Source organism: Sorex araneus, chromosome X (assembly GCF_027595985.1).
Source record: "Sorex araneus isolate mSorAra2 chromosome X, mSorAra2.pri, whole genome shotgun sequence".
Taxonomy (NCBI): Eukaryota; Metazoa; Chordata; class Mammalia; order Eulipotyphla; family Soricidae; genus Sorex; species Sorex araneus.
Window position 1 is genome coordinate 32627845 of NC_073313.1, and position 24778 is coordinate 32652622.

Genomic DNA, 24778 nt, shown 5'->3' on the forward strand with positions numbered 1-24778 from the left:
TCTCATTTCATTGCCACTTGCAAGGTGAAAACTGTGGCTTCTTTTTGTTCAAATAAACAGTTTTTGTTTTGCTTTTTGCCATTATAAGAATCTGGATGCTGTGTTTTCCAATTATTTTCCAGCACCTTCTTTTCTGTGCAATATTTGTGATTGTGTAATACAGGAAGGCATATTGATGCAGTTTTAGAACTATATGTCTACCATTTTTGCTGTTAAGTAACTTTATAGTTTATGTCATGCAGTCCTTTTGGTCATAAGATGTATATGGTATTGACTAAATTTATGCTTTTTCATTGTATTTTGCCATTTTGTAAATGGCAATATGCTACTTTAATTTGCTAATGCCTAGACATTATGAAATAATATATAAAGGTATTTATATAAATTTTACTGAAAAATTAGTTTCAGTTAAATCCTGTTTACTAAGGAATAAAAGTTAAAAAAAAATTATGTAGCAAAGCTTTAATATAAGAATACTTTCTGGAGTATGAGAGCTATTTTCTAATTAAATCAAAGAAATAGGGGCTGGAGCGATAGCACAGCGGGTAGGGCGTTTGCCTTGCACGCGGCCGACCCGGGTTCTAATCCCAGCATCCCGTATGGTCCCCTGAGCACCGCCAGGGGTAATTCCTGAGTGAAGAGCCAGGAGTAACCCCTGTGCATTGCCGGGTGTGACCCAAAAACCAAAAAAAAAAATCAAAGAAATAAATGTTTTGACAGTAAAAATATAATGAAATTCATGTAGTCAAAACCATTTTACATAATATACAAATTCACTATATCTAAATTTTTAGAAACCTTTTTTGGATTAACTTCTAATTGTGCAGTTTCTAAATATTCATCCAAGGGTAAACATTTGAGAAATGCTATTTTCATTTATATTGTGCAAATGCTTAGTCTTTTTTTTTTCAGATGTTTATCCTGTATGCCAGTCGTTTAGTCATTACTATAAATGTAAAAAGTAAAAACAATAATCAAAACAAGAAAGAGCTTGAATTTTCCTCTCCTTGCTAATAACAGAACATGTTGTTTCATATCACTTGGGAGGGTTCTAGCAGTGACCACTGAATTCTGGCCTTTTTGTGAATAGCTCATATTGTTTTGGAGGGCAAACCCTGCAGTGTTCAGGATTTACTCCTGGCTCTGCACTCAAGGATCACTCCTCAAGCAGTGTTCAGGGGACCATGTGGGGTGCTGGGATCAAACTCAGGTTGGATGCATTCAAGGCAATTGCACCACCTACTATACTGTATCTCCAGAACCTGAATCACTTTTTTTTAACTAAAGAAAGATGCGTTGTTAGAGGTTACCTATTAGTTGGCAAACTACAACCAAGTATATGCAAGCATCATATACATATATGTGATCCCTTTTATTGAACAAATGAAACTCTCACATCTCACCAAAACAGCACAAATTTTGAACATTGAGTCGGATGTGTAGGAACAGCAGTGTGAGGGATACACTTAGAGGCTTGCTTTATTTTGGCAATGTGTATACTTTCTAAATTATAGTTTAATAAGTTACAATACAGTTAGTTAATGACTTTGATAAAATTACATCTCACCACTACCAAAGTGTCTGCAACTCTCCACCATCGTGACAACATCTTTTCTCCCATTTCCCTCACGCACAATTTGGTAACTGGTTCTGCACTTCAGTGCCAAGAGTTTGTAGTTTGCTGAGTACTACCTATTTTTTTTGACTCCACAGATGAGATCATCTGGTGTTTGACATTATTCCTCTGACTAACTTTGCTTAACATGATACCCTCCAATTCTATTCATATTTATTCTCTTCAAGTAGAAATAAAAGCAATAAACAATTTTATTTCTTGTAGTTGTGTGGTATTCCCTTGTGTGTATATACCACAAATTCTTGATTAATTCATCTATAGTTGGTTATTTGGGTTGTTTCTACATCCTGGACTATTGCACTAAGTACCTTAATGAACAAGGATATGAAAATATTATTTTAAAATAACGTTTTAGTGTATGGTGGGTAGATTCCAGAGATTTATTCTTACTCTTTGAGAAATATTCATGCTGTTTCCAACGAGGGTTGGACCAGCTGATACTCCACCATGAATAGGGTTCCTTTCTCTCCATATACCCTCCAACACTGTTTCCAGTCTCTTGGATATTTGCCATTCTCACTGGTGGGAGATGATACTTGGTGTTTTAATTTGCATTTTTTCCTAATAAGTGATGTGCATTTTTATATGTCTGCTATTATGTCTTCTTTGAAGAAGTCTCTGTTCATTTCCTCTCAGATTCTAGTTTTAATAGCATTGCCATTTTGTGAACCTTAAGGGTATTGTTAAAGATGGTAAAAGTCAAGCTATGTATTGAATGAAGATTACATTATCACTACTTGATTCTGGTCCAGAGGTAGCCATACAATAAAACCTATGCCTGTATTCGGCTTCAGAGTCACATATTGCTTCTCTGTTTTAAAATGTGACTACCGAAGCCAAGGAAAGTCAGAGTGTTGCAATACACCCATATAGGAACCACAACTCAAAGAAAGAGCTATAGTGCTTCCCAATCACTGCTTTCTCCACTCAGTAAATAATGAAACACAGATAAGTTGGCTAAATATACAGAACAGTAGTATTTGTGGAGCAAAACATGTGATCCAAGAATATTGTGATCACAGGACATTTTTGGAGCATGGTAAGGAATTTACAGACCAAAGATTACCAAGCAAAGAAGGGGAGAGGAAAAGCAGGGTTGACTGGAAGTAACTCAAGAACATAGAAGTACCATCTGGAGCACAGGGATGTTGCTAAAGGAAGTAACAGAATGCCCTGAAACTGTAACTGGCAATCAACAAAAAATGGCGTGGAGGGGAGGATGCTAGATTGAACCACAGGTGACAGGTGACACAGGGACTGGGATGGAGGGTCATGGGCAGTGATGGTTGTGTGCAGTAAACTTGCATATCAATACTATAAACTTGAGAACTATTGTAACCCTACTATCAAAACTACAATAAATTACATTTAAGCGATAAAGTAGGATAAAAGTAGAAATTGACATATCCATATCAGCACCATGGCCTACCAGTTACAATAATGGCACCTACCCTACTCCAGATATTGCTTAAAGGTGGAGACTACAGATATCCCATCGTGTTTTCCCATTATTTCTTTTCTCTCTTAATGGAAATTTGAATGATCAATGCTGTACCCTTTTATTCTTTCCTTACTTAAAAAATTACAGAACTAGGAATGAAAACTCTAGTGCTGCTATGATAATATTTTATATCTCTATATTTAAAGCAAGGGGCACAGGTTGAACACAGATGATGATTTTTAATATAGTAAGATTAGAAATTCTTTGACAAACAGGAGCAAAGGTGTACCACTCAAATGTTAATTTTAGGAATGCTCCCGATATTATAGATGATACAGCAATGTAAGAATGTATAGTATGATATTCACAATTTAGTTTTTATTTTCAATCATAAAAATAGCAAGTTTGCACTACTTTGTATTATGTGCAGAAAAGACAGAAACTTGCTTCAATTTTACTATTAACATATCTGTTGTTGTATTTCAAATTGTGCTTTAAATTGCATTAAGTTTTCTCATATTTCCTGAAAATGTAATTTTTGTGGTTCTTTTACGTGGTATTAAAACCTACTGAGATATAATGAAATATTTAGGGCCATCTCTTCCCCTATGTTGTTCCTGGAAGAGTTATTTTGTTGCAATTGTTATGTGGCTACACATATCATTAATGAAAAAAAATCACCATATATATCACCATATACAAGTATCTTTTTATGTCTACTTTGTGTCTATTTTGAAATTTGTAAAGAAAAATCTACTTTTACATAGAAAAAAATTACCTTAAATAATTTACTCTGAATATCCATGTAAGTGAGAGAATTGATATATATAAACAAAAAGGTTCAACCGAACCAATTATCTAGCACATTGAATTATGGTGACCTAAACACATTTTAATTTTAATTTAAAAAGACTAGTACTTATTTCAGTTAATAAATATTTCATCAGTCATGTAAATGATCTGTTACAAAAAATTCAGCATCATCAATTTAAAAAATGCAATAATTTGACAGAACTCAAAATGAAATCTCTATTATCTTCTTCTCAGATCACATATATACAGAACATTTTCTCAATATAACTTCTTTAAACCTCGCAATTTAGGTGGGTGCTGATGAATAACAAGCAATTTGTCAGAGGCAATAGTGCCATTTTTGAAAGAAGCCATTTTATCCTACATGAAAATTACAGTTCTGCAATATCTACTTGACATGAATTTGCTCCGTATTTAAAGGACTACAATTTGCTTTCTATTTTGGATAGAACAAAGTTAACAGGCATTTAATAGACTCAGTAAGCTTGGAGAACTGAGATCAATGAGGAGGAGAGGATTCAAAACATATGTGGAAGGTCAAAAGTATATGTGGAATGAATGTATCAGGTCATCTGAAGCAGAAAAGTAAGCAGATGTACAGGGCCTTCTGACATCAACAGATATAGTGGTTGTTTAGATGAAATATTATAAGATGTATTGGGCAAAAATGTTGGTAACAACTGGATTACCGAACATTTGAGTTGAAATATGCCCCTAGTTCAAAGCTATCCCACAGTTAACAATATTCACTTAGAACTCACTTAGGACCAAAAAGAAACATAAACCAAAAAGAATATAAAAAGTATATCGTCTTTTTTCCTTTGCTTTGAGAGAACCCGTAAGTAGTAGTACTCAGACATATCTCTTGGTTCTGTACTCAGAGGTAACTCTAGACAGTGTTCGGGGGACCATAAAAGGTGCTGATATATGGTGGGGGTGAACTGCATACAAGGTAAGTTCCTAAACCCCTGTACTATTTCTTCAGTTCTAAAAGACATATAATTCTTGGGTATGCAGGACCCGTGGCTGAGATCTCCAAGCCTGCTCATTTCAGGACTGGGCCTCCTCCACCCAGATCACCAGTTTTCCAGTAGCTTGGCAGTCACACCCACAAACTTCCCCCAGTGCCATGTAATCTCATCAATGGCCAAGATCCAGAGACTATGAAACAAAGCTCCTGGAAGAGAGCAATGCAGAATCTTGCACGGCAGAGCCTGGCAAGGAACCTCTGGTATATTTGATATGCCAAAACAGTAACAAATAATGGGCCTATTTCTCCTGACCCTGAATGCGACAGGGATCAATGGAGATATTACTGGTGCCTGCTCGAACAAATCAATGAGCAACTGGACAACAGTGATACAGTGATATAATTCTTAACTGGAATCAATGAAAATAGAATTGGGAAAGAATCTCAATAGCTGGTGTTATAATATTCATTGTACTATGGAATTTGAAAGTATTTTCAGCTAAAGAATCCATTCGCTCCCTAATATGTATCCAGTCAACTGGGCCAACCCAGGAAACCAATGGATCTCACTTTGTCTATTTTCTCAATCACGCAAATGAAAATGTAAGGGATCACTAATTGTAAAAAAAGAAATTCTACTAGCTGTAAAAGAGAATGACAAGGAAATCACAAATTCCTTGGATGGTGTAGCTTAGACTGTAACAACTAATGAACCCATTTCCCGTTACCACCATTTCTATTTAAAACTTATTTGGAGTTGTAAGTGGAAGTTAAATTTGTAAGAAATGAAGAGGAAACAAAAACACATCTGTTGATATGACTGTGCACATAAAATTCCCCAAAACCCTAAAATCGATTGCTATTAAGAAGTAAATGTAGGGGCTTGAGAGGTAATATAAAAGGTAGGGTGCTTTCCTTGCAAGATGACCAACTCAAGTTTGATATCTGACACCTCAAATGGTCCCCAAGAACAGCCAGGAATGACCTCTGACCATAAAGTCAGGAGTAAGCCCTAAGAACAGCCGGGTATCACACAAAAAACAAAACACATAAATTTATCAAGGACATTGCACATATATTCTAAATAAATTCAAGTCAATTGTATATTTATATCCTAGCAGTAAAGAAAAATGATTTAAACAACTCTTCTTTATAGGACAAAAACATCAAATATCTGACACCAAATACAATACAAGCAGTCTTCTGGACTTAAAACTGAAAAAAAATATTATTAAAATGCATTCTCAAAGACCTTAATAAACAGAGGAAGATAGCATGTTCACAAATCAGAGAATTCAATATTTTAGGCATTAGTTGATTTAAAAAATTAGCACAGTTACAGTCAGTACCCTGAAAGGCTTTAGTTAAAATTAAGAAGCTCATTCTAAAATGTATCTGGTAAACTAGGGGGCTGGAGCAATAGCACAACGGGTAGGGCATTTGCCTTGCATGCAGCCAACCAGGGTTCGATTCCCAGCATCCCATATGGTTCCCTGAGCACCGCCAGTAGTAATTCCTGAGTGTGAGCCAGGAGTAACCCCTGTGCATCGCCAGGTGTGACCCCCAAAATGCAAAAATAAATAAATAAAAATAAAATGTATCTGGTAAACTACTAAAAAGAACTAAAGACACTGAGGCAATCTTGATTAAGATGAAGTTGGAGAATTTACATGACGCTCCCATATTTTTTATAAAACAAGCTGTCTGTGTCTCCACACATATACAGATGTACAATTGTAGTTATATCCATGCCTAAAAAGGGATGACTTTCTGATACCACTACACATAGATGCTTTAAAACATGTTAAGTATAAAAGCTAGACATGAAGGCACAGATACATATAATCCCATGTAGATAAAATGTATAAAACAGGCAAATTCAGTGACATAGGAGAGACATAGTCATTTTGTGCAGAGAGTGCTACAAAAAATACTGGATGGGAGTTATAGCTTAATAGAATCTGTTTGGAGTGGTGATAAAATTTTAGAAATATGAAAGCAATGGCTGCACACTGTAAATATGATTAAAAACTATGCCTTTAAAATTATTAAAATGATAAATTTTATGCTCTTCATATAAATCCCTGTAACAAAAATAAACCCAAATTACTGAATTGTACACTTTAAACATGATGAACTGTGTTATAGCTAAATAAAGCTGCCAAAAATGATCAGTACAAGGCAGTATAATTTTACTTGAAGAATATATACATCTATCACTGTCATCCCATTGCTCATCAATTTGTTCGAGCGGGCACCAGTAACGTCTCTCATTGTGAGACTTATTGTTACTGTTTTTGGCATATCCAATACACCACGGGTAGCTTGCCAGGCTCTGCCATGCAGGCACCATACTCTCCGTAGCTTACCGGGCTCTCCGAGATGGGCAAATGAATAGAACATGGGTCGGCCGCATGAAAGGCGAACGCCCTACTGTTGTGCTATCTCTCCAACCCATATACATTTATAGATAGATATAATAATATAGTAAGATAATACCGTGATAGATTCACATATAGCTAATATGAGCTTATGAAAAAGTTGTTACAGCAAGAGAGTGGGAAAACAATAGAATTTGGATAAATGGTAGTAGATCACTTAATGCTACTTTTCATTATAAAATCAGAATCCTTCTTTGGTATAAAGGCTAAGTACAGATTAATTTTATAAACATTTAAAAATACTAGATCTTACAAGTCTCAGAAACAGAGACTAGAGATATAGCTAAATAGGCTAAGCACATATTTTACATACTAGAGACCTGAGTTTGATCCCAGCATCACATGGTCTCCTGAGCACTGCTACGAACCCTCTGAGTACAGAGCTAGGGTATTGCTAGAAAATTTTATTAAGAATCAGAGGTAGAAAAATAAAGTATCAAGACAAAGAAAGCTAAGGAAGGAACACAAAAGTAATATAAAAAGCAAATAAGTACTCTTTGAATATTTGTTAGTATTCCTGATTCAGTCTACATTATAGGTAAGGATAAGTAATTTTAGATTTATGGTAAAGAAGGCCATGTTCATCTTGCTTAAATACATTCAATATACTGAAAACTAAATGAATTAATTCATCTCTTTCCCACACTCATTTCTGAATAACTCATGTAAAGAAAGTGATATAGACTTTGGCATCTATCTCACCACTAGCATTACCATGCTTTGCTTTCCATCCAAAGCTGATCAGTCCAATAGAATTGTAAGGTATAAAAAGAAACAAACAGGGCCAGAGATATAATACAAAGTCAGTAGTAAGCCCTGAGCACAGTTATATGTGATCTAAATTATCCTCCCCCACAAAAAATAAAGAAAATAATCTACACACAAGCAAACACATTCCTGCCAAGACAGCACCCATGCAACAAAATGAAAACTCTTGAAACATTTTTAACACTTATGACAGGGGATAAGAACCATGTCTAACCTTTATCCACTGAAGATTTGTGTGCTTGAGCTTATTTTCAATTTGATCTTGGTCTTCTGGGCTTATGGGAGCACTTAGAAGCACTATTCCTCCAGTTTCGTTTAATTGTCTTAGAATTCCCTGGCGAAGGGGCAACTCTTCCTTCAGTAACTGAAACCGACAAATGCAACACAGTTTAAAATGAATTACACCACTATTCCAACTACCTTGTCTCTGCTGGTATCGATTAGCCTAGCACAATGAAGGGACCTGACTGAAGTTCCCACTGGTACCTCAAATACCAACAGTTTTCTACAGAGCATGGAGTTGATGGAATAAAAAAGCCTGCTACCAGGTAGGGAAGCCTAGCCTAGAAAGGACCAGAATGTATAATCTGTTTTTAAGACAAAAATATCATGCAGTATGATATAAATCACCTAGAGTAATTCCACAATTAAGAATCTAAAACCAGCCTCTTTCCAGCAATGCAGATATTTTTGTGGGGTTGGAGGCTTCATTTATCATATATGCTCGCTAGAGCACCACTGAGAAACTGAATTCTTATGAAGGAATCATCACTGAGGACATACCTGTTACTGGACACTCCACTAAGATCTTCACATATAATGTTACACTTAATCTCTATAGTATAACAATTCTATAAAATTGATCCTATCATTTTCATCTTCTAAAAAAGGGAACTGTGCCAGGCTAAATACAAAGTCCTAATGCATGAACATAGCAAAAACAAAACGGTGATAGAAACATGGGCACTTTTACGCAAAAACACTGTACTTTTGACTCTACATCCCTGTATTTTCTCATCTGTTCAGCATCTCACTATGAATGTGTTTCCCCTGACTCTTCACATCATATAGAGGTGTCTAGTCCAGTCCCACTAGTTATACGAGACTACTTTATTTTAAATTGAAATTCAATAAAATAACAGATCACCTCCTTCGTTATACTAGTCACACTTCCAAAACTCAAAAGGCACATGCAATCTGTGGCCCCTGTAATGGGTGATGTAGAATACTTCTACCACCACAAGTATTTGTATTAAAAGTGCTGCTATAGGTTGTCTAAGGAGAAAGGAATAAAAATGGCATTTGTTAACAATTGAGTGCCAATAAATGTCTCCAATTATTTATCATATAGTCATACATAATATTCAGTACAGTTAGGAAAATATTCATTTCCACTTTCAGATTTAATTCACTTTTCCTGATATAACTGTCTTCGAATGAACTATGGAAGAAATTGTTTTCATTTTGAAATCTCAGAAACAGTGCAAGAGCTGACATTTAGTAGTTGCTCAATATTTGTTTATTGGATTCAGCGATATTTTTATACTTTATCCTCTACTCAGGTAGAAATTTCTTGCTTCACAGAAATAAGTGGCTGACACTAGAGTTTAATTTGCATGTGCAAACCAACTAAATCATTGATAAAGGAGCAATTTCATTCCCCTTTCATTGTGTGACCTTGTGAAATGAGAATCATAGCAACCATTTTGAAAGTTTGATATGAAGATTAAATAAATAGCAGATGTAAATACATCTAATACTTAGCACATAATAAGGGATAATTAAATGTTAATTTATTTTTCCCTTTCACCTTCCCTTCAAGACTAAGAGAAAACGGATTCCAAAGAGTTTCTCTCCTAAAATTAAAATTGTGAATATTAATTCCACATGCACAATCAGAGCATGTCAGTCAGACAGGTGAGGTAATTAGTAATATGCAGACATCACAGGGACGAGTTAGGCAGTCATTTGAATAACTTGGAGGCCTATTCAACCATTATAGAATTGGAACCTACCCCCAGCCCCTCCTACCCCCAGACAAAACAAACCCCAACCAAATGTTGCTTCAGGGAAATAAAATGCCTTTAATTAGAGGCAGAAGTACTGTGATTGATTCGGCAATTAAGAGTTTCCCAAGGAAATGGAACTAGGGTTTATATTTAAAAAAATGTTACCCACTTAAAAAAGAATTTGGAGCTATGTATATGGGAAACCATTATCAGCCATAGTGAGAATCACAGAACTTCATTCAATGTTTTAAATATTAGTAAAAAGGGAAAGAAAAAACAGCCACCAAAAGGAGATAGTAATTTGGAGCTGTGGTATGTGTTACTTTAAAATTAATTTCAAGTTAGCTTTATTCTTTTTTTTTAATTTTTCTTTTAAAGCTACCTTTAAAAACACTGCCATGAATTCCATACAAAAACCCACGCTCTGCCATAATGCATCTTTAGTTGAAAACAAGGGGTTAAGACAAAGGTAAGAACAGGAAAACCTCTGAGGATTATCCATAACATGAAGGATAGGAATCAGTGTTTAAATAATTTTGAGAAAGAATATAATTTTGAGAAAGAATTCACACACTCTTCAAACACATAGGAATTTTAAAGAAGAAACTTACCTTGACTTGTTCAAGTTTTTCTTTCAGCTGCTTCTCATTTCCAGGTGCAACTGGAGTACTAGTAATATTATCTGCTTCTTCCAACCAAAAAACAAATTCATTTAAATCTCTTTGCAATTCTAACACGATACTCCTTTGTTCTTCTAGCCTGGAGAAAGAAGAAAAAAAGATTGCTCTAAACAACATATTACTCCAACTTTCTTTTCTCCAAAAAGAAAGCTCGGGAATAAAAACATAATACAGAGTCTCAAGAAAATAATTTAAAGGATGTCAAAAATACATAACTGTTAAACAAGAATTCGTTCACTTCCAACAAAATGATTTCAGGCTCTCAAATATCTCTAAAGAGTAGCAATTCAAATGATTTTAGAGAAATTTTATTTTCAATTTTAAACTTCTAACATTGTTATAAAATGAGTACAAAGGTTTCTCAAAATCAGCATTACTGACTGAGTTGGCTAGATAATAGCCTTGTGAATTGCAGGTGCTAGAGTAGTATGACTGGTCATTACCCATTAGTTGCCAGAATTAGTCCCTTCAGTTGGGACAATGATAGTACAGGGGTTAAGTTGGTTGCTTCACATTCAACTGAGTTCAACTCTACCACTAGATGTATGGTCCCCCAAGCACCTCCAGGAGAAGATCTTAAAGAGATGGGAGGGAAACTGGGGACATTGGTACTGGGAATCATATACTGGTAAAAGGATGGCCATTGAAACATTGTAAGACTGAAACACAATCACGAATAGCTTTTTAATGCCCTATCTCACAGTGATTCAATAAAAAAGAGATCTAGTTATCTGATTTACTGGTATTTACCCTTCAAGTACCAAAAGACTATTTTGAAGTAATAAATGTATCAGTGCATTCACTGCCACATTATACACTATTGTAAAGATATGGAAACAATCTAAGCACCCACTGATAGACAAATGGGTCAGGAGATATGGCATTTGTAACGGTGGAGTACTACTCAGATATAAAAAAGAATAGAGTCTTGCCATTTTAGTCAACATGGGTGGACCCTGAAGGGATAGTGTGGTTAAGGAATTTAACGTTGAGAAAGCCATGTAATCCCACTCTGGCAGAAATAGACAAACATAAAGCAAACTCTTACAGAGAACAGACTGGTGTCCACCAGAGGGGAAGGTGAATGGGATGAAGGGAAAAATAGGTCAAGGGGTCAATTATATGCCAATGAATAGAAAGGAGACTTTTTGTGGAAATCTCATAACAGTGTATGTGTATATCAAATGACACCGTTTCAGAAGTGAAGCATAGTGTCCAAAACCAATCCACCACCAGAGAAAAGACACTGGGAGCTCTGGAAAGAAAGGAGAACTAAAAGTAAGGACAACTAACATGACTTCATAATAATAAGAAATGAACTAATAAATATGGTAAATAAGCTTTGAAATAGCAATTTATACTAGGACATCTTTTGATACTATCATTTCTTCATTTTCAGCTTAATAGTTGACAATTCTCCCTCCTGATTATTTCAACTGAAACATAAAAGAAGCCACCGTTGACTCTTATTTCATTCTTCCTTTGCTTATGTACAGGTAATTGTGATAATGGTTTTCTCTACCTTTGGGCACAGAAAGCCCCAAGTTATGTCCATGGTGCATGTCTGAATCCTCTAAAATCTACCCAGAACTCTAAAGTAATTTGCTGATTAACATATACTCAGCTATAAAAGGGGGGGGTTTCCTTCCCAAACTCTTGTGTTTATTGACTATCTTACGGTCTCTACCTTTGGTTTTAGAGAGATTAAAGGGGTGAAGGAGGAATCCACGCCATAAATATTGCACTCCCTGAAAAGATAACCAAAGATCGCCTCTGAGACCTCTTAAGTGGAATGGGGCATGGCTTGCCAAGAAGGTGGGGAATGAGGGATGGTAAACACAAATCACAACACAATCACTGTTCAGTAAACCCTAGAAGGAAATGGCTGTTTTAAAATGCTGGCAGTTTTGTTCTAGAATATGGAAATACACTGTTTCCCCTCAGACTCTGGCTCTAGAATCCTGGAGAGGAGACATCTCCAGTTTAGACATCTTTATTTTCCTTTTAAAGTATTAGCTTATTCAACTCCTCAGGTTTCATTTTTAAGGGTAATTTTCAGTTTACAACACTATTCTATTCTCTTTTCAAATCCTTTGCCTCTCTAAGCATTGTGCTCTAGACCATATTGTATAGTATCTCAAATAAATAGAAAGAGTAGCCTCATTTCTATCCGTCTCCCTCCTTTTTGTTAAGTAAAACCTCTGTAAAATCTGATAGTGATGGTAAAAATATAGACAGAAAGGGAACATTGTTCAAAACCTCTCAACTATCATATATAAAACTAAAAGTTCCTAACACCTAACACCAATTATTTGGAGGGCAAGACAGAATTTTAAACTCAAAACTACAGAACAAATTTCCCTTCCTAGAAGAAAATTCTAAAAGAAAATATGCCACCCAACTCTAAATACATTTTATATAAATTACTTGCATGATTTTCCCTTTAAAGGATACTGTCCACTCAGACTGAGCCTCATCCATGAGTAAATCCACAGAAAACCCAGGTATACGTGACTTGTGACTGAAAACTCCAGGTTAAATGGACCTGGAATGGATGAACTCTCCCCTCCATCTCCTCCTGTTTGGTAGCTTGGCAGTCACCCCTGCAAGCTGCTGCTGGTGCCATGTAATCTTAATCAATGGTCATAATCTGGAGACTCAACAATACATCTCTGGAAAGACAGCATAGAACAACATGCCATAGCAGTGCTGCCAGTCCCCATGCCTGGGTGTTTCATCTGTGGTACCTATTAGCGGGGTGGGTGAGGCCCCTCCTCGCTTGAAGGGACCCAGCCCCAGCAGTCGGAAACCTCCAGAACTCAACCGCCACCATGCTTATGGCCGCTCTCCATAGGCTCCGGCTGAGCCTCACCCACAAGTCAACCTATTCCTGGACTGCAAATGCAGCCACGCCACATTTCATACCTCACACCACTCATATTCCAAGAGTAGTGTGCCACATTTGATGTGGTTTAAAGAGGAAGACAACCAATCTTAGGGAGAAATATATTTTTACAGATATATAAATACATATACACATAATTCTAAAAGAAAATATATCAATATATATGACATATCACTGTATCACTGTCACTAGTCATCCAATTCCTCATGGATTTGCTCGAGCAGGACTAGTAAAATCTCCATTTTGAGACTTGCTATTACTATTTTTGGCATATCGAATATGCCACGGGTAGCTAGCCAGGCTCTCCTGTGCGGGCAGAATACTCTTGGTAGCTTGCCAGGCTGTCCAAGAGGGGTGGAGGAATTGAACCCGGGTCGGCTGCATGCAAGGCAAATGGCCTACCCACTGTGCTAAAGCTCCAGCCCCATATGACATATATATATGTGTGTGTGTATGTATATATGCACTGTAGCACTGTCATCCTGTTTTTCATCTATTTGCTCCAGTGGGCACGAGTAATGTCTCCAATGTGAGACTTGTTGTTACTGTTTCTGGCATATCAGATATGTCACAGGGTGCTTGCCAGGGTCTGCCATGCAGGTGGGATACTCTTGGTAGATTGCAGGCTCTCTGAGAGGGACACATTTTTATATTTACGTACATATATGTAAATATGCAAACCTAGAGGATATTCCAACCCTAAGAAGGGAGGCTACAAGGTAACCAGTATGGTTTGCTGCTATATATGTGTGCGTGTGTGTGTATGTGTGTGTGCATATATATAAAATCTCCTGCCCATGCACCAGGCTGTCTTCACCAGGTACCCTCTCAGAGGGGGGTGGGTTGAGTCCCTCCCTGCCCCAAGCAGAGCCCCAGCAGCCAAAACCCTCCAGAATCCAGCCACAGCCATGCTCAAGGCCACTCTCCACATGCTCAGACGGGCCTCACCCATGAAGGAACCTACAGAGGAACCCAGGTATGCAGGAGTCATGACTGAGATCTCCAAGCCTGCTCGGATTGGATTGGGACTGGGCCTCCTCCAACTAGATCCCCTGTTTTCCAGTAGCTTGGCAGTCACACCCACAAACTGCCCCCAGCTCCGTGTAATCTCATCAATGGCCAAGATTAAGAGACTATAAAAAAAAGTTCCTGGAAGGGAGTGATGCAGAATATCGCATGTCAGATCCTGGAAAGCTACCTGTGGCATATTTGATATGCCAAAAATAGTAAGAATAATGGGCCTCATTCCCCTGATCCTGAACGTGACAGGGACTAATGGAGACATTACTAGGGCCTGCTTGAGCAAATCGATGATCAATGAGTCAACAGTGATACAGTGATATATAAGCACACAAGGCTCAAACCTTTAACAACATGTTAGTAACCCCTTAAGAAAGGTTTAATGGCTCCAGAGTGAAATACAACAATTTTTACACACTTTTCTCTAAGAAACGTTTTTTTGGATCATTTTTAGCAGATTATTCATAACAAACAATACAAAATAAATTACTTCAGTTCTACTTTGGAAACAAGGATTGGGTACGTGATGGAAAAATCTGAAATATAGTGGTGCAGTGTATTGGTGGTGGGGTTGGTGTTGGAATATTAAATGTAATCAAATATTATGAACAACTTTATAAAGATAAAATAAAAAAATAAAGAATACTCAGTCTTTATCCAAATGGTATGACAATACAACTTTGAAAGGAATATATGCATCCCTCGCTGTATTCATATCAATATTATTTACCATACCCAAACATGGAACCAACCTAAGTATCCATCAATAGAGATCAGTAAATGTGACATATATACTCAGTAAAAAATGTCTTTGGGGTGTAAGTGTATGGATCATGAGGTGATTTTGCAAAGTGATACAAGTAATGAACTGAAAGACAATGGTTGAATACTTTGACTTGCATGTGGAATAAGACTTACTAAAGGAAGTAAATTGAAAAGTAAAGCAGTGGTAAAAATTATGGTGAGTATCAGAGGGAGAGTGAAAAGAATTTGCAGAGGCATCTTTCCAGTGATGGCGTAACTGTAAATTTAGCATTTTGCGTGGTAAGTCATAAAAACACCCAGAAGTGTGACCCTAAGCCTCTAGATGTCCATAATGTTGTAAATCAATGACATGTCAATGAAAAATAAAAATGAATAAAGAAAATTTTAAGAAAATACATTGACGTACAATTTAATAGTTACTTTAAAAAACTCAGTTATTTAGAAATTAAAATTTACATGTATTTTAGGAACAGATACAGAATGATCTTTCTCAAGGGTGGGATATAAAAAAATTATTGCATGAGAATAACAAATGGTCAAAAAATAGATCCTGAGAGCCAGTTTATATAACTGGCAGAGGAGAAGGCGAGATTGGTTGTAAGAGGACTTAAGACAATGGTTGAGGAAAACAGACACTCTGTTGAGGGTATGGTGTTGGAAATATCGAAAGTCTTTGTAAGATGCTGAGGGTATGGTGTTGGAAATATTTAATTTCTTTGTAAGAAAGAACCCTATCATTAGCAGTATTGCAAATCACAGTATATCAAAAAATACACATCACCACCCCACCCTGCCTCTTCGGCAGGGCATTCCCTTTTGTTTTCACTTCTTTTGGGTGTTGTAGTTTGCAATGGAGGTATTGAGTGGCCTTCACGTTTCGGTCTATAGTCTACTTTCAGCTCGCATCTTCCAACCCGAATGGGTCCCGCCAACATTTACTACTTGGTGTTCCCTTCTCTATCTCAGCTGTCTTTTCCCCCAGCATGTGAGGCCAATTTCCAAGCTGTGGGGCAGACCTCCTGGTCTTTATCTCTACTACTCTTGTGTGTTAGTCTCCTGTTCTGTTATTTTATATTCCACAGATGAGTTCGATCTTTCTATGTCTGACTCTCTCTTTCTGACTCATTTCACTTAGCATGATACTTTCCATGTCGATCCACTTATATGCAAATTTTATGACTTCATGGAGGTGGTGAGAGGGATACTGGGATCATTGGTGGAGTTGAATGGGCACTATTCAACTACCCAGTGGTGGAGGGATGGGTAAATGATCACTGTATGAGTGAAATACTAACACAAAAGTTCATAAGTTTGTAACTGTACATCACAGTGATTCTCTATAAAAAAAAAATACACATCATCTATAGTTCCCATACCTTCACTATAGTAAAATCTGATACAATATACAGTCTTGTGTATATATCTTTTCAAAGTAGTGTTTTTATGCTCCTTAAATAGGTATTTAAAAGTGAGGATAAGATTGTACTTCTAAACATGAAAACAAATATTCTTAAACATATATAAAAATACAATTGTATGTAGCACTGTGAGAAAGTTTTAATTGATTGCCCTTGTAAGTTGAAAATTAGAACATTAAGTCAAACCATTTAAAACTACCAAGATATGGAAATACCAAAATACTCATAAAAATGAATGGATAAAATATGGTAAGATACACAATAAAATGCTATTCAGCCATTTTATGTTTAGGGGCCAGACTCCACAATACTCAGGACTTACTGCTGGCTATGCAGCCAGGGATCACTCCAGACAGGCTCAGGGGACCATGTGGGGTGCTAGGGATCGAACCCAGGTCAGTTGCATATAAGGCAAGAGGCCTACCTGCTGTCCTATTGCTCTAGCCCCTAATCATCTTTTTAAAACCGATAAAATATTCTCATTTGCAATAACATGGCTGGACCTTGAATATATTAACCCCCATGAAGTACATCACTGGAGAAAGACAAAAAGGAATTATTTCACTCATGTAGAAGATAAAAGTGAGCAACCAAAATGAAGGTCTTATATATAAAGATCAGGTACCCAATGGGAAAGTAGCTGAGAAAAGTGATTCAGGGGGTTAAATTTTATGATGATGGATGGATAATAAAGGCACAGGTGAAAGCATAATTCCTTATTGCTTAAACTTATCTAACATTACAAACCAATGTTACTATCATAAATTTTTTTCAAAAGACTATCCAGCCAAGGAAAAGAGGGGCAATAGACTTATTCATTGTAACGGAGATTTATAAATTTAACTGAAACTAATGAATTCATATTATGTACCATTTTCTTCATTTAATATTCTAGAGTACTTTCTTAGGTTATTATTTGAAAAGTTGATTTTAATGCTGAATAAATTATATATGTATAGGCAAAATTTCAATATTTTTCTGTTATTAGATGTTTACTTGGGTTCAATTTTTTATCATAATTAACCCTGTGACAAAAACATTTGTTTATATATTTTGGCTCACACAGCTGTCTCAAAAGAAATAAAAATCAGCCATAAGAATGGTAAGGATTCATACACACATTGCCAAATTTTCTTTGCAATGCTGCTTTTAAGGACTTTATACTTCACTACCAACAGCTGTAAACTATTAGTTGACAGCTTAACATACTTTTACCAAAATGACACATTATGATATATGTGAGGGAGAGGGAGCAGGAGAGGGTGAGAGAGGGGGGAGAGAGGAGGGTGAAAGAGAGGGGAGAAGGAGGGGGAAAGAGGGGGGAGAAAGAGGGGGAGAGAGAGGGGGAGAGGAGGGAGAGAGGGAGAGGGTGGAGGGGGAATGTGTGTATGTGTTTGGGGATCACACCTGATGATGCTCAGGGCTTACTCCTGGCTCTGTGCTCAGCTCCTGGTACTCAGGGGACCATTTCCAGTGTCAGGGGTTCAACTGGGTTGGGCACAGTCAAGGCAAGCACCCTACCCTAACCCTCTGTATTATATCTCAAGATCCTGATTTAAACCCTCAGTAGAGGGAAACCCATTTGTCATGGATTTAGTAAAACAGTAGAAAAGCTGAGGAGTTATATACGTGTATTTCTCTTTCTAAACGCAGTTGTCTATGTGGGCTGCCAACTTTTTCCTAGAATTTTCTTATTTGTTGGTAATATCTCTTCACATTGGCTCACACTGTCCAAATAATATTCAATGAATATTAAATAAATAAATAAATGTTTGTCTTTGTAAAAATGATATGGTGCAATATATAAAGCATGTGTCCTACGAGAGGCTCTGGATTCTGTCCCTGGCACCGCACGGTCCTTATGGAGTATCCCTTGCAGAGCCCATACACTACTGAGACTTTAATTCTTTAAATATTTGTTTCTAACTATTTTTATCAATTCACTCCTATCTTGTTTATCCAAACGACTCTGAAAATTATTTTCCCTATTCTAAAACTGTATAGTTTAGCCACCTTTAATTTATGGATTGAAAAATGCTAAAAATGAACCCCCCCCCCCATAACCCATCCTGATGTAATACAGATTAAGCTTCTGACCTTGGTAAGTTTTTATTTTTTTCTTTGAGAAATTGATATTTCCTGCAGCATACACTATTTTTTTGGTGATTTTGTGTTTATATTTTGTTTTCATATGTAACAAGGTTGTGTTTGTTGATATACTATAGACTGTTGTGATAGATATGCATTACATCTATCATTTCATGGAGGGATAACCCCTAGTCTACCTTACCTAGTCTAATTTAAGTGATACAATCATCATTTAGTCAAAACATAAAATAAGTCACACTCGGGGCTTTGACAAGGATTCCATTAAACCAATAAATTGATTTGTGAAGAATTACTACCCCTCCAGTATAAATCTGCTAAATTTTCTCTGTTTACAGTGTATTTGGATACTGACAGTATCTGGGATTCATCCGTGCACTCTAAATAATTAAGTACGTTTTCTAATTAACCTTCAGCTTCAGTTTGAAAGACAGTGACTTGCATATGATTTTATGGATATTAACTGTATACTAATTTAGCAAACTCTTAAGGACTTCACATAAAGTAAATTATCATTAAGAAAAGCATAAGCTCTGGGTAAACTATTTTCCATAATCTATTTTTTAACAATGTTTGTGGAAAACTTCCTGATGATTTTAAGTTTTAAAACGTACATCTTCTTAAATAGGAAAACATTTGGTAGTCATTTCTCATCTCAGTTTGTTTTTCAGACTTTAAAATATGAAAAAGATGGTGCCAAAATTCCACCAGGACCTTGTTATAATCTGCGTTTTCAAGCTCATGTGTTTTCTGAAATTTCAAAAGCCTCAATTTGAAGTTTTAAAAGGTGCAATTTGAATTTATGTATTCAGATGATTGCAAAGAAGCAAAGGAATGCAGTTAGCATTTCCAGGCTTTTCTCTTGACAGAACAGTTTAAACGTGCTTTATATTGGCATTCATCACATGAAGTGTTATTTCTTTGTTTACCTACTCACTTAATGCTTATGGTAGGATTTATTCAGGCATGTAGTAGTAATAATAATGAATGGGATATTTAACATTACCCATCTGCAATTAAGTGCTAAATATTTTACTTTTAGAGGCATTTCAATACATTCAGCTATTTTTTTCTTTAAAAATAATGGCTTCTGTTTGAAATATTGGCTCTGTTGCCATTTACATTATAAATGCTCTTAACCAAGTTGAAGGAAGCACATATTAAGATAAGGAGAGATTTGCATAATCAGAAAGGAAGAGTTACTGATGTGTTTCTAAGTTCAATGAATTTAACATTAACTTAATGAACAATTTCTGTGGGGCTGCTCTTATGGTACCACAAAAATGGGGCAAATCAGAGGGCATGCATTTAGGGGAGAAGCTAACAAGTGTTTCAGGCCAAATGCTAGATATATTCACATTTCAATACTTTTTGCTATTCAATACATCCTTTGAATTTCCTTACTAATAACTCCAATGGACAAATGGAAGACCTGAAATGTTTCTTTTATACACCCAATAAAATGTGACTATTTCATCTGCCAATGAGAAGGTGCCTTCCAAGTACTGTTAATCAGCTTTGACATAGAAGCTTAAGCAGACACAGACAGAAACATCACCTGTCTATATCTAATGTTGACCTCATTCAATTAATTGTTCATATTTTAACATTATAGAACACAAGAGATGAAACTGATCAGAAAGCTCTTATTTTCCCATTTCAATTTTATGAAAACCATTTGAGTGAAAAATTTTTGCATACATTTCCAATATGTGGAGTTGCCATCGTAACAAACTTTGAGTCACCTAATGTAGTTTTCTAGAAAATTCTATTGTTACTTCCTCAATGTGGCCTAAGGTATAGTGCTGCTGAGGCCAGGTCATATTCTACTGGAGATTTTATTTCAAATCATAAGCACACATTTACATAATGTGAGACAGCTTTATGTTATGTAAAAACACTTTTTTATGCCATATGTCCATGAACTATATAATGTAACCACTTACTGGACTGCTTTTAAAATAATCTTTCCAGAGTCTTTTTGGAGATTAAAATTGGGATGTCTAACCAAAGTTTATCACTGCTTTTGTTAAATTTATTTTGTTCCCAACTTCCCCCTGCCCCATCAAAGAGAGGGCTTCATAAAGCAACTAAAATAAACATCAATTGAGATTAAGCCAGTATGTCTTTCCCAGACAATACTGTGGTGTTTTGAGAAAAATGAAGTAGGGCAGTATCCTGAGAAAACTACAAAACACTCAAATGTAAAGTACCTTGTAAGAGAGATAAATGGACTGGGGAAATAGCTGAAAGGAGTGGAATACATGCTTTGTCATATGCAAGGCCCTGGATTCCACCCACAGTACAGCAGTGACCCCTAGCTCCCTACAGCGTTGTCAGGTGTGGTCCTGGTGACCGTTCAAACATGGCTGGAGCTTCTCCAGTGGTGTCTAGCATGGCTAGGATCAAGCACAAGGTCAAGAATCTTCTGACCTATACCACTGGGTAAAGAACATCTGGGAATGGCTCTAGTGTCCCGCATCACCATAGAGGAGGACTCTGTCACTGTCACTGTTCTCCCGTTGTTCTTCGATTTGCTCGAGTGGGCACGAGTAATGTCTCCATCGTGAGACTTGTTGTTATTGTTTTTGGCATATCAAATATGCCACGGGGAGCTTTTCAGGCTCTGCCATGCGGGCAAGATACTCTCGGTAGCTTGCCGGGCTCTCCGAGAGGGGTGAAGGAACCAAGCTCGGGTTGGCTGTGTGCAAGGCAAACACCCTACTTGCTGTGCTATTGCGCCAGCTCAGAGGAGTACTATATGAAAATATTTCATATTTAATTATACCTGGTCACACTTGCTATCACCAGAATCAGAAAAGGGGCATTAACTCTTTTTAAACTAACATGCCTTCCATATCTGGTAAATGCTTTATTTAAACTATCAGACATCCACATTTCTAGATCTAATTATCAATGTATCACTGTCATCCCATTGCTCATCGATCTGCTCAAGCAGACACCAGTAACATCTCCGTCATGAGACTTGTTGTTACTGTTTTGGGTATATCGAATACGCCACGGGTAACTTGCCAGGCTCTGCCGTGTGGGCGAGATACTTTCGGTAGCTTGCTGGGCTCTCTGAGAGACATGGAGGAAGATCTAATTATATTTATTTATTATTTATCTAATAATATTTATTATGATGGGTCTCATTCCCCTGACCCTGAAAGAGCCTCCAATGCGGCATCATTGGGAAGGATGGTAAAGAGAGGCTTCTAAAATCTCAGGGCTAGGACGAATGGAGACGTTACTGAGACCGCTTGAGAAAATCGACAATCAACGGGATGATGATGATGATGATGACATATTGATTCTGTTTAAATTTGCTCAAGTTTCCTACAAGAAGAAGCTATTCATTCTAATTAGTTTTGACTCAAACATAGAAAGTACTTAACATACAAAAGATGCAGAACTTTACCTTTTTCTCTTCTTCTTTCCTTTTTTAGAAATACTTGGTTTTCACTTTATTCGATTAATATTTTTTGTTTCTCTGGGTCATACATAGGGCTTATTCCTGTCTCTGTGCTCAGAATTTCTTATTTATTTATTTATTTGTTTGTTTGTTTGTTTGTTTATTTATTTGCCTGGGCTGGAGCGATAGCACAGCAGGCAGGGTGTTTGCCTTGCATGTGGCCAACCTGGGTTCGATTTCTCTATCCCTCTTCTAGAGCCTGGCAAGCTACCAAGAGTATGCCATCAGCACAGCAGAACCTGGCAAGCTACCCATGGCGTATTCGATATGCCAAAAATAGTAACAAGTCTCACAATGGAGATGTTACTGGTGCCGCTCGAGCAAACCGAAGAACAACAGAACAAGTCTCACAACGAAGATGTTACTGGTGCCCACTGGAGCAAACCGATGAACAACAGAATGACAGTGATACAGTGCTATTTTTTTGCCTGTCAATCTTTATTTTTTTTATCGAATCACAGTGAGCTATAGTTACAAAATGTTCATGTTTGAATTTTAGCCATACAATGATCAAACACCAAGGTTATTCTTTGCTTTTGAATCACTCCAGTTTCTTAGATTTCTCTTTTATCTTAATTCCAAACCATCTTCACCACTTCTTATGTAATTTCACATCCATTTTTAATGCTCTTATGTTTCTCTGGATTCTGTAGTGATTGGTGGCTTCTGTGCCTATATTCTAAATTAATCCCTCAGAATATTCATAATTTCCACCCTGTGTAAATGCCACATAAGATCCAAAATTAAGGACACATTTCCAGTGAAGTCTCAACAAATTACACAGACAAAAAAAATAAAGTTCTTCAGAGAAAGAGAGAGAAGGACACATTTTGCTTATCACTTTCGTCATGAGAAAGTTAGGGCAATGGACATTTCCATACAATTTATTTAAAATCTCACAACTCCAGATGAGCTCTTAGGAAACAAACATTGTAGCACTGTACACTGTAGTCCCATTGTTCATCAGTTTGCTTGAGCAGTCACCAGTAATGTCTCCATTGTGAGACTTGTTGTTACTGTTTTTGGCATATCGAATATGCCATGGGGAGCTTTCCAGGCTCTGCTGTGAGGGTGGGATACTCTCAGTAACTTGCCAGGCTACCCGATAGGGACGAAGGAATCCAACCCAGGTTGGCTGTGTGCAAGACAAATGCCCTACCTGCTGTGCTATCACATGACTATACTTTAAAAGAATATATCCACAGGAGGCACAAGAATAGCCATAGTCCCTCAAACTACATTTCTAAAAAGTCATATGGAGACCCCTGGGAGTCCTTGAACCACTTTCAGAAGGTCTTTGAGATCAAATCTATTTTCATAATAATACTAAGATGCCATTTGCCTTTCCTTATCTTATTCTAAAGATTCTATGTAACATGACAACACACTCAATGAGGAATAAGAATCTGCCATCTTTCTTAACATTGAATAGGTTTTTATGATGGTTCAAAGTCACACTTTTCTATAAGCTATTATTATCCAAGACAATTATTTTATAAACAGTTTACATTTACATTAACTTGAGTTAACTAAATTAATGTGAATTATTATTGTAAGTAAGTTAGTATATATACTGATTTTTCTTTCTTGTGGGCTTTGGAGATAGCTCAAAGGCTAGAGCACAAGTATTATTTGTTCAAGGTCCTGAGTCTGATTCTTAGCACCATGTGGCAATGCAGTTGGTCTCCAAGTCATCACTGGGAAGGTCCACAAAATATTTCTTCACTTTAAGATCAGAAATATTTAACCACATTAGTTTTTCAGGATCTTGAAAAATCATTATTTGTAAGTTTAAAGGTGTGCCAATACGTTTCTTTGTTGTAGATCAACTGAATAACTAAATGCTAAGCACAGTATAAATGAGGAGATAATTTTCTAGAAAAAGGAAACAGCTCATCAGTGAGTATAAATGAGAACTTTTCAAGCATATTCAGAGGTTAACATCATAAAGAAGACCTCAGAAAATTAAATATGCCCAAAACTTTTGCTTGGAGTCCAGAAATTTGCCAGTGAATATTTAGGCAGCAGGGAAAGTAAATAATGTATGCTGAATGCTAGAAGGGCCAACTTTGAATGCATTACTTGAGTAGCTTCTGAGAGTCTGTCTGGTATGTTAGGCTAAGTAGGCCACCTTCAAAAGATACATAAATTGCTCACTTTGAGGTTATAATGTACCAAAGCAAATTGGCCAGTTATGAATTATTTTTTCAGTCAACCAACATTAGGTTGCCCACCATGTACTGATGTGATTGTTCTATAAAAATTACTGTGTTAGAGGACACAGACAACTTTTCTTTAAAATATGGCAATGTTGAAATATGGCTATGAATC

The 24778-nt window shown here is 36.6% G+C and overlaps 1 protein-coding gene across 1 annotated transcript in view; it reads right to left on the bottom strand.

The window, feature by feature from the left end:
- Window positions 1-24778, bottom strand: part of DMD (dystrophin) — a 2715231-nt gene that overhangs the window by 879119 nt on the left and 1811334 nt on the right. The window contains exons 47-48 of the mRNA XM_055122927.1: window positions 10690-10837; window positions 8284-8433 (exon numbers count right to left, since the gene is read on the bottom strand). Coding sequence (XP_054978902.1) covers window positions 8284-8433; window positions 10690-10837 — 298 coding nt within the window. The remainder of the gene's footprint in view (window positions 1-8283; window positions 8434-10689; window positions 10838-24778) is intronic.